We start from the raw sequence: 10,039 nt of genomic DNA on the forward strand, positions 1-10,039 counted from the left end.
GGTATTATCATCACACGTCCATTTTTTAAATACTGATTAAGCAAAGCTAGACACCAAATACGATTAAAATCACACAAATATTCAGAATTTGCTTGTGCTATATAAAATACAAAATAAAAGCTCCGTTTAAACTAAACACTTTATTTCTTTTATTTACCAATTTTGTATTGAAATAAAAAGTAAACACTGACTTACTTTTGCTGAATGGAAAGTACCGTTGGTAAATCTCAGGTGTTCTCTTGGTTTAAACAAGACAAATAAAATGTTAATGTGCATTTGGGACAATTTTGTGCAGCAAAGAGTTCTATTTATTTATCTAGCACTTACTTGTGGAATTCAAATAAAGCATATCTTACGATCAACGTGTCACGTCGAGGAATTTCAATGCAGATCTTAGCAACCAAGGACGCTAAATTACGTTGTCTAAACGCGTCAGTCTTTTGAACCTATACACGACAGCAGGGGGCGCGTCTTTCCTATTGAATGTGTCATATGGCAGTAGCTTACGGTAATGGCAGAGAGGGGTGCTGTTTTCATTTCGTGGTCTGTGACACTGGAGGCTGACGTGTTGGTTCCTGCAAAAAGTGCTGCAGAGAGCCTTTGTAGATAAGTTTTATATTTTCGAGGCTCTGTTTTTCCACTTCGCTTTTCACTTTGGGTAAAAATACTATCACTAAGCAGGTTAAATGCGATTTGTTGTATTACTAGGCATGTCTATTACTGCTAATAACTTGTTTATTTAAAGAAAATGTATATTATTTGTTGATAAATGCTTGTGCAGGATATGGACGTCGCTTACACCATGGAAAGCGCTGTGCAAGGAAAGGGACAGTTGTGGTGAACTGCTGAGTAATTGTAGTTAATAATTGTTGCAGATGCATCTCTTAGCCAAATGGCAATATTAAAACAGGAAAACTCATACGGTTGGATTTAGGGTTTCGGAAAAGAACGAAATCAGGGGTAAGACTGTACACTCATTTGTACGTCCACGCATGGATTTCACATAAAAAACGTTAATCATTTTTTCAACTGTAGACTATGCAAAAATAAAAAAACCATTAGTTATAACCACATTGTTATTATAAATTACGTCTTTAAAAAGTAAAACGTATTATTATTCTGTTGCAGTTGCATACACGGTAGCATGAAGGCTGTGATTCTGGCTGCGGGATATGGCACAAGGTTGCACAGAGATCTCCAGAGCAACTCAACGGGGAAGTTCAAGTGCCTCATCGGCACCCCGAAACCCCTGATCCCCGTTGGAGAGTGCCCTCTGATTTCGCACTGGATAGAGGCGTTAAACAGTTCTGACTGTGTGGATGCGATTTTTGTTGTTGTATGTATATACATTGTAACATTTTTTGCAAGCTTCCATTATTCATTAGATAGTGTATTATGTTCATACAGGGGAAGTCAGTTCTAGTCCTTGTGGGCTTTCCAAAGGGCTTTAAGGTATAATTAAAAATGGACCAACTCTTTAAAAAAGATACATATAAGTTGCTCAGTGGAACTATTAGGTTTTAAATAAAAGCTAGAATGAAAACCAACCAGTCTTTGGTCCTCTAGCACTGCAGTTAACTACACCAACAACACACATTCTAAAGAAAAACAGAAGTAATGTATATGCATTTTTATTTTGAACAAAAATATTATGTCAGCTTTTAATCAAACATAAAATGAAGCATTTGTATTGCATTGTGTTGTATAGTTGTGGCTGTAGTCCAACATAAATCTATCATTTGGCCATTTACTGCAGGCCCCTAAAATATAATTGCAGCTGCACTAAAGAGAAACCACTTAAGGTCAAGGGTGTGCTACCCAGGTTATTCTTGTAGCTGTGCTCAGACTTACTTAATTTACTCAATCATTTGCTTAATTAGAACTACACGTGCTTTCCAGCTCACGGCTCATCGATCATTTAAGATCATTTAAGCTTTGAAAACCTTCAGGACCAATTACAGACCCCAGTAATAGGTGGCAATTGGTCACCTATTCTTTCTTATGTGATAGAACACAGAAATTTCACTTCCTTTCAACAGACCAATGACTTGTACTTCAAAGACTTCGAGGAATGGGGACAGCAGTTTCCAGGTGTTATAATAATTAACGATGGGACCAGATGCAATGAGGTCAGTGCTGATTTGAATGAGTTTCTGCAGTAATCTCATAATAATAACAGAAACCCCAATACTCAATATTTATATTCTCATTTTATTAGGAAACATTATATCTATCAATTACATATTTTTACACTTGTTTCTGTATTTTGTTTTTTGTTTTAGGAAAGACTTGGAGCTGTTGCTTGTCTTCAGCTTGCAATTAAACATTTCACTACAGAGGACCATGTTTTAGTTATTGGGGGGTAAGACTTTCCAGTTTTAAACTAAACTTTGCAATCCAAGTTAAGTGACAATTCCTTTGTTTTCTTCAAATGTGTTTTTACCAGTTTGTACGTAATGTTTTAATTTTTGTGAATTTAGTGAATTGCTTATCTCCACAGGGACACCTTGTTTAAAGAGGACTTCAGTCTCTCCAGATTCCTGGATGTGTTTTTTGATCTACAAAGAAAATGTGATGAATGTAATCTGGTTTTGTCCTACCAGTGTAAAGATGAAGGTGAGCAAAAATAGAAACCAGGTACTGAGGGCACAAACTGATATAGTACTTAATTAATTTATTGTTTTGCAAGAAATAAGGACTAGCTACAGTATACAGTGTCTTGATTACCATCTGAGTGCTTAAAGTTTACTTATTCGGGAAATTGTCTCTGAATCTAATAATGACTGGAAAAAAGCTGCATGAAGTGTTAGTACGTCAGACTAGAACATTACAACATATAATTTAGCAAAAGTTCAAATTATCCTGTATAAGCTTGCAGCAATTTTGCCAGTTGGCAAGAGTATCCTTTTTCTCCCTATAAAGCAGGGATCCCCAATCCCAGTCTTGGAGGGCCAGTGTGTCTACAGATTTTTCATCCTACAGAGTTTGTAATAACATGAATCAGGTCATTATTGGCTTAATTGGATGAGTTTACCAGCTTGTGCTTTAAAGACTGGAGATCTCTGCTGCACAGCAAGGCCTTGTAGTACTAGTCATAGGGAGATAAACTGAAAATGCAGTTCCTGGAGGGCCTAGTGTCTTCTGGCATTTGTGTCATCAACTCAGATTCAGTTGGTCTGTAAACTTGTAATATTGAACAGCTTCACAGTAGTTTATAGATAATTGTACCTTTAATAAAGTGAATGTCTTGCGTAATCAATAGTAAAAGACCCCAGGAAAAATCCTATACCTGTCTTATTTAAAAAATAAGTATGTTTATTGCTGAAATAACTACTCATATTGATGCAGAAACCAGAAGACACAATTGTCCGAACCAGAAGCCAGCCAGGAATGGAGTTTGAGACCCATGAATTAGGGAGTCAACATGCTCTTTTCTGCTCGTTTACCATTTAAGGTTACCTATAAAACATGCAAGACCATGGTTCTTCAGGATCAGAGTTGCTAACCACTGCTTGAGTTTGTATACTGCTATCATTTAAGTGCATATGAGCCTTGCTGACTTCTTGAATCCTTCTGCACAACAATACTTGTTTTGTAACCAATTCACAGAGACCTCGAAATATGGCATTCTTGAAGTGGACGGTGACATGAAGGTCTGCTGTATGAAAGAGAAACCCTCCCCTGCTGACACAAACTCAAGAAGAGCTGTGAGCAACCTTTACTTTATAATACTATATAAACAACCTGTCTAGAAAGTCTTAAAAGTATATTTATGAACAGATCTTGCTGTATAAGTGGGGACCACCAGTGTCTCATCCAGGGGGAGAGTCAGTGTGCTCTCTACTTCACTTAACCCCATGGAAAACAAGATAAGCTCTGGTATGGACTTTTCCTTGCTCTTATTTATATTAAAGTACAAATCCTGCTGGACTGTGGTTCTCCAGTAATAGGGTTGTAGCTCTTTGATATATTGCTTGTCTCTCATCTCTCATCTTTCTCATAGGAGAGTGCTATGCTGTTTTAAATACAGGTGTCTACAACAAAATACTTTCCCGAAGTTTGCATTTGCATACTTTTTAATTCTATTCTTGCAGTGCCCTTGCTGCTACTTGTTCTCCAAGAAAACTCTTCCCCTTCTGGAGAAATTTCTCGAAGAAAAGAAGGTAAAACATGTTAACTGTTGTGTTAGCTATTTAAATGAGTTCCTTTGTGATATATAATGCATTACATTGTTTTGCAGACACTACCAATAGAAGAGAGAGATGCTCCAGGAAACTTTTTATCATGGCTCATACAGAGGTATCAATCTACATTTTACCTTAAATTGATGTGAACAGAACTTTTTTTTTACTTCACTGTGCTAAGTAGTATGGCAGAGTGAGCATTCTGAAACAATTCCAAAGGTTTCCAAATCCAAAATATTTCAATATTGCATCTTGGCTTTGAGTAAAGAGTCGTTTTTCTTTTTATGAACAGCAGATGAATGAAAAAATTCTTAATCTTGCTATCGGTCTACTTTATGTAAATTAAATAGAGAAAAGGCATATCTTTCATTTCATCAGAATTGTATCACTACTTTAATAAGCCAATACCACCACTTTATATAATACATTCTTATGTTTTAAATTGTATTACTTTATTTTAGGAAGCCGGTTTACATTCATGAGATCTCTGGCCGATTCGACGTTGGAAACTTGCAATCCTATATAGAATGTGATATCTACTTTCAAAAAATGTTAAAAAACACAAAGACCTATTTGAAGTAGTAGTGTAAAAGAAAAGTGTTTAGCTGTATTCTTTGTGAATGGCTACAGTCTGAAAATTCAACAATCAAATCAAATGTGTTGAACACTCACCACAAAATGAATGGATACAAAAATTATAATAAAAGAGTAAAGAATTTATCCAGAAATTACAGCACCTAAATATACCTTAAGTAGGTTCGAGACTACACTATCTGACATTCAACTGATAACTGATTTAGCTCCAGGACATTGGTGATAAAATCTCTTCAGCAACTTCGATATTATCTCTCACTAGCATTTAGTGTTCAAAATACACTTACCATTGTGAACAAGTAAAGTATTATTTAACCTTTTTTATTATAGGAATATACGATCAAAGAATCTTCATGACCTAAACTTTATGAAAGATAATGGGTATCATAGTGTGAATAATGTACAAGTTTTATTAAAACAAATGTAATTTAGTAGAGTTAAGGAATGTACCAATATGGAGATAAAGAAATTTATGGACAAAATATTTTAATATTTTTAAAACAAAGTGTTTTAGTTACAAAGTTACACTTTCATCCAGACAATAAAATGGCGAGATTTATGTCATGTGGAGTCTGCTGCATTTGTCAGAGGCCTTTTCGGTGCTGTTCTCCATCTTGGCTATCCTGGAGCCGAACTGCATGGCTCTCTTTGGCAGCGCTGCGGAGGCTGTGAGGTTCAGCTCCCTGGCAGCCAGGCGCAAGAGCAGCTTCTCTCCCAGTCCACGGGGCAGGGACAGGTCCGCCTTGTCCCACACCGGCACAGCATTCAGAAAGCTAACTACTTCTTCATCCAGGAAGGGAAACCTGAAAGGGAACACAATATTCCATCTTTATTCCTTGTCTGTCTTGAGGTAGGCGATGTCTAGTTTCTCAGTCGTGTTACTCCAGGATGCCCCTGTTTTTGAGCATTCATTCCTACAGAGGAATTTCTCTTTCAACATTAATTGTCTTACAATAACTGGTTCTTAAATATACTTCCCGGCATCATTAATGGAGTTAATAATGAGCATTGACACTCAAAAAAATCTTTCAGTTTCACGCCTACACCCAGTCAGCTGTTTGGAATATTCATAGCAGAGCCTCCGCAGAACAGCAGTTGCTTTTTATAGTGGGAGAGCCTGAGACAGCATCATTCCCACCTGTTTCTGGACATTAGCAATCGGTTGCCCATTAAAAGGACATGAAAATAAGGCGGCAACCACTTAATAAGTAAGGTAAGTTGTGAATGGATGGAGCTCTGTTTCAGCGATGAAGAGCTCAGTTGTAACGAAAGCCAGATGAGACAGATCCTTGAACTGTTACAGAGCAGGTGTTCTCAACTGCTCTCCTTGAAGGCCACATTACTTCATTAGCCCTTGTTAGCTTCCATTCGCTACGCTTGTTAACATCTTTAAAATAAAACAAAGCAAAAGGCAATAAAATAATTCCAGTTGGGAATTTTGATATCCTACTTCACGACTGTCCCTATCAATGGGCAGAGAAGGGAATTAAGATCAGCATGTTTTATAGGTCTCTTTAACATGGAGGGTTAAAGTTCTTGGAGGTCTTGGAGGGTTAAAGGACTTAAAGGTCCTGACAGTAGAAAATGTATGAATTCTGAATCCAGGCTTCTTGTCTGGCTATACAGCTTCTTCCAGTGATAGAGGACTATAACATTAAGTTTTAAAAAATGATTTTCCAGATGTCCCAGGACTATCCACTTCAACAAATCTCTATCTCGCCTTTAAACAGAACATGGATAGGAGATCCTATTTCATAAGGAAAACACTTGCCTGGCTTCCTTCCCATGATCTCCAATGATTCTGTCATCCCTGCCGAGGTTCCGTGAAGAGATCCTGCCCAGTTCCATCTCTAGCTCTTGGACAAGACCCCGCAGTCCTGAGGTTTTAAAGCGAAGACGGTGTCGGGAGTACCCAGCCAGCTGTTCATCCGCACCAATTCCAGTGAGCACAACCTAAACAGTCACAGAGAGCCCAGGAGTCAACAGAATCCTAATTAGGCGATTCTTGTCGGAAAAATAACCTTATCCTAAACATTTGGTCACACTTTCTACAAATTTGCTTTCCAATCCATCCATTTTCTAACAGCTTCTTTCGATTCAGGGTCACAGGGGTGCTGGAGCCTATCCCAGCAGGTAATGGGCACAAGGTGGGGTACACCCTGGACAGGCCACCAGTCCATCGCAGGACAAGCACAGACGTAAACATACACACTCAATCTTCCCAGAAGCCAATTAACCTACCAATGTGTTTTTGGACTGTGGAAAAGCACCCAGAGGAAGCCCACACAAACACAGGGACAATATACAAGTTCCACGCAGAAAGCACTCCGGGTCTGGAATTGGACCAAGAATCCCAGTGCTGAGAGGCAGCAATGCTAACTACTGTGCTACCATGATTGTATACAAATGTATATTAAGATTATGCACCTTTGCAGATGAGGTATATGGTTGCTGTTCCTTGCCTCCTGCTGCAAAACCAGTTCCTCTGGAAGCAAACCAAACTGCACAACCAATGCTGTCATCCAGGACCGTATCTAATGGATACAACAAATGAGTGATGCGCTTTTGTCTTGTTTCTTGAAGTTCCTCCTTTGAGACATTAATTTCCACAAAATTCCATTTTCGTTTTGGGCTTATTGCCTGTAGCTCCTGCACACCAGCTCTGCCAGTAATTCTGTCAGGCACATCAAAACAGCCAGATTCTTTGGATATCCCACAACCTGTCCCGATTGCTTCCAAATGGGGAACTGCTTCTGAAATGTGCTTGTGCTTTTGGTTTCTGGTAGATCCTTTCGGCTTCTTTGGTTCCTGCAACTGGAAGGCCACATTCAAAAGATCAATTGGCTTTTCTAAAGGAACATGACGGTCTGCTAGAGCAGCAAGAACCATTGAGTCAATCCCACCAGAAAAAAGGATGGCAATATCAGCTTTGTCATCAAGAGGAGACTTTGCCTGGCTTTCTTTAGGAAGAGACTGGACCCTCCGCCTCACTGCCTCACTTAAAACATCTATAAGCTGCTGAGCACGTTTCTTCTTCTTGTCATCCTTCAAAAAGACATCAAGGTCTTTAAAAGATGGCTGAGGGCCAAATATGTGCTCTGCAACTGGCAGACTCTCAGGGATGACACTATTAAGGGGAACAACCGGAGCGCGCAGGAAGAGTCTATTTTCAATCATTACTAAAGAGACAAAGGAAGGTAAGTCCTCTCGTTTCACTTCATGATTTACAGGTAACTGGATGTCAAAAGAATAAGCCCAAGGATAAAACTCCAGAACCAAAAAACCTGAACAAGAAGATGCCTTTAAATCAATCCTATAAACTCCGCAAGCTGGCACCTCCTCCCACTGTTCATGCTCGGCACCAGGACCTGAGGACACAGACGACACAGCAATCGATTTCCCTTCACTGCTGTATCGCCAGAGAAGACTTCGTCGACCAAAAAAGTCTCTCCCAAACCACAGGCTATGTCTGTCTGCCTGGTAATACAGAAAAGCCCATGGTCCCTGAATAGATGACAAAGCAGACAGGATCTCTGCATCGCTGCAGCATTTAGTCAGTTGGCGGAAAACGACCTGTGTATCGTTTTCTTCAGTTCCCACTGTCAGACCACCAAAGACCTCCCCATTCCATAGGAAGACATTTCCATCTTCATCTTGCACTGGCTGAGGGGTCAGGACTCCTCTCATATGAAGGACGTGGCCAGAGAAAAAGCACAGGCCATTGACATCCCTGACCGTCTTTGTTATTTCTTGACTAAAGCTGGGTCCTCGGTTCTTCAGATTTTTAATCACAGACTTCGACAATTCTGAAGGCAAAGAGGAGAAGCTCACAACACAACATATACCGCACATCTTAGTTTGCAATTCATCCAGTTTTACTCATTTTTCCATCTCCCAAATTAAAAGGATCCTGTTTTGTTTCTACAAATCCTGATACTCCTTCTTCATGTTTTCCAGTGAATCTGCAAGAAAAAAAAAGTATCAAATGAAAACCTAATACGGACATTTCATGATTACCATAAATCTATCTTAATTAAAGGAAAAAATTATAATTGACAGAAATTTAAGGCTAAGCATGGCAGGATATTTTAAGATGAGAACAACCACTACTTCAAACGGAAATAAGTCTATTGCTTATTGATAAATGAGGTTTCTTTAGCCAAGTATTGATTTTAATCAATCTCCAAGCATTACAGTTTGTTTCAATGATCAATGTTCTCCCTGATAAGTCCTCCTGACAAGATCTCGGGCTTTCTTGCTTACTTTTAGAAGCACTCAGTGTCTCAGCTTTGTTTGCCAAAAAGAAGATGTGGCTGTTGGGCTGCTGCACATACACCCTCTGTTAAAATGACAGAAAAGCACAACACTTAAATCAGAATATTGCTATTCTTTCGTCTGTAAGAAAAGCATGGTTTGCATCGCTTTGATCATAATGTTTCAATACATAAACTGTCTCGTACATAATCATGTAAGGCAAAACATTAATGAAAACTATTAAAAGATGGACAAAATACTCTCACGAAAAAATAGTTCCTTACCCTGGTTTTCTTAAGATTGGAGAGCTCATCAATCACAATTTTTTGTTCTCTTATCTGCAAAATACGAAATTACTAGAATTTCTTTACGATCCAACTTAAAGAGTCATCTTAATGGTTCGTGACCGTGTGCATGGTTCGCTCTTTTTAATCGGTAGCCACAATTCCAAAACCTTGTCTGGCTACAGTTTAAATACATTTCAGCCTTATAAATACCCCAATTAAAAACATTAATCATGATCAAAACAGGAACAGATCTATAAGAAACATAAAAGAACAATACGTTTCATTCACAATTTTTAAAAACAGCAGTCTGTGTAACTCACCTTTTTATTTAATTCTTCTTTCTGTTTCGCTTTTGCTTGTACAACATCATCTTTATCTTGATTTTTATGTGACATTTTGGCTATCTTAATCGATATAATACAACCACATAAAACACACGCACAAGTGACCCTCTGCCACGGGAGACGACATGTTCACTAGACGTTGTGTTAGAGTCTGATAACAAGAGAATGTTTTTTTTTAATCCATAAATCATGTAAGAAGGTCTCCCTCTAGTGGCCGGAGGGTGAAATAATTTTCACCACTGTATGGCACTCCAATCCACTCAAAATACACGTTCTGTGCAATTTCGAATAAACCTATTACTTCAGGTAGGTAAAAGACGTTACACAATACATAATACATTTAAGACAAAATGAATCCATTAACGAATTAAAAACT

General features: G+C 38.4%; 3 protein-coding genes across 4 annotated transcripts; 1 reads left to right on the forward strand and 2 right to left on the reverse strand.

Moving 5' to 3' along the window:
* The first annotated feature begins 536 nt into the window (after positions 1–536).
* LOC148821901 (uncharacterized) lies at positions 537–5,276 on the forward strand. Of its 2 annotated transcripts, XM_088931055.1 has the most exons (10): positions 537–658; positions 876–960; positions 1,129–1,336; positions 2,040–2,129; positions 2,283–2,362; positions 2,501–2,616; positions 3,610–3,707; positions 4,095–4,163; positions 4,241–4,299; positions 4,646–5,276. In XM_088931055.1, the coding sequence occupies exons 3-10, from the start codon at positions 1,145–1,147 to the stop codon at positions 4,764–4,766; spliced, it is 825 nt and encodes a 274-aa protein (XP_088787181.1). In that variant the 5' UTR covers positions 537–658; positions 876–960; positions 1,129–1,144; the 3' UTR covers positions 4,767–5,276. The 2 variants fall into 2 exon arrangements, with proteins under 2 accessions (XP_088787181.1, XP_088787180.1); XM_088931054.1 differs by lacking the exon at positions 876–960.
* Positions 5,248–8,630, reverse strand: asnsd1 (asparagine synthetase domain containing 1). The gene is made up of 3 exons (XM_088931053.1): positions 7,206–8,630; positions 6,550–6,731; positions 5,248–5,581 (listed from the first exon to the last, which is right to left on the reverse strand). The coding sequence occupies exons 1-3, from the start codon at positions 8,628–8,630 to the stop codon at positions 5,335–5,337; spliced, it is 1,854 nt and encodes a 617-aa protein (XP_088787179.1). The 3' UTR covers positions 5,248–5,334.
* On the reverse strand, positions 8,603–9,768 carry asdurf (ASNSD1 upstream open reading frame). Its single transcript, XM_088931056.1, has 4 exons — positions 9,640–9,768; positions 9,317–9,370; positions 9,042–9,117; positions 8,603–8,740 (listed from the first exon to the last, which is right to left on the reverse strand). The coding sequence occupies exons 1-4, from the start codon at positions 9,712–9,714 to the stop codon at positions 8,700–8,702; spliced, it is 246 nt and encodes an 81-aa protein (XP_088787182.1). The 5' UTR covers positions 9,715–9,768; the 3' UTR covers positions 8,603–8,699.
* Positions 9,769–10,039: the final 271 nt, after the last annotated feature.

Source organism: Atractosteus spatula, chromosome 13 (genome assembly GCF_055471065.1).
Source record: "Atractosteus spatula isolate fAtrSpa1 chromosome 13, fAtrSpa1.hap1, whole genome shotgun sequence".
Classification (NCBI taxonomy): domain Eukaryota; kingdom Metazoa; phylum Chordata; class Actinopteri; order Semionotiformes; family Lepisosteidae; genus Atractosteus; species Atractosteus spatula.

Coding starts and splice junctions, on each gene's coding strand:
- LOC148821901 (XM_088931055.1), top strand. CDS start 1,145: ATGAAGGCTGTGATTCTGGCTGCGGGATATGGCACAAGGTTGCACAGA. Junction 2,363..2,500: donor CATGTTTTAGTTATTGGGGG/GTAAGACTTTCC, acceptor TTATCTCCACAG/GGACACCTTGTTTAAAGAGG. Junction 3,708..4,094: donor ACACAAACTCAAGAAGAGCT/GTGAGCAACCTT, acceptor CTATTCTTGCAG/TGCCCTTGCTGCTACTTGTT.
- asnsd1 (XM_088931053.1), bottom strand. CDS start 8,630: ATGTGCGGTATATGTTGTGTTGTGAGCTTCTCCTCTTTGCCTTCAGAA. Junction 6,732..7,205: donor CATATACCTCATCTGCAAAG/GTGCATAATCTT, acceptor GTGACTGTTTAG/GTTGTGCTCACTGGAATTGG. Junction 5,582..6,549: donor GATCATGGGAAGGAAGCCAG/GCAAGTGTTTTC, acceptor GTTCCCTTTCAG/GTTTCCCTTCCTGGATGAAG.
- asdurf (XM_088931056.1), bottom strand. CDS start 9,714: ATGTCACATAAAAATCAAGATAAAGATGATGTTGTACAAGCAAAAGCG. Junction 9,371..9,639: donor AAGAAGAATTAAATAAAAAG/GTGAGTTACACA, acceptor CGTATTTTGCAG/ATAAGAGAACAAAAAATTGT. Junction 9,118..9,316: donor CCAATCTTAAGAAAACCAGG/GTAAGGAACTAT, acceptor TCATTTTAACAG/AGGGTGTATGTGCAGCAGCC.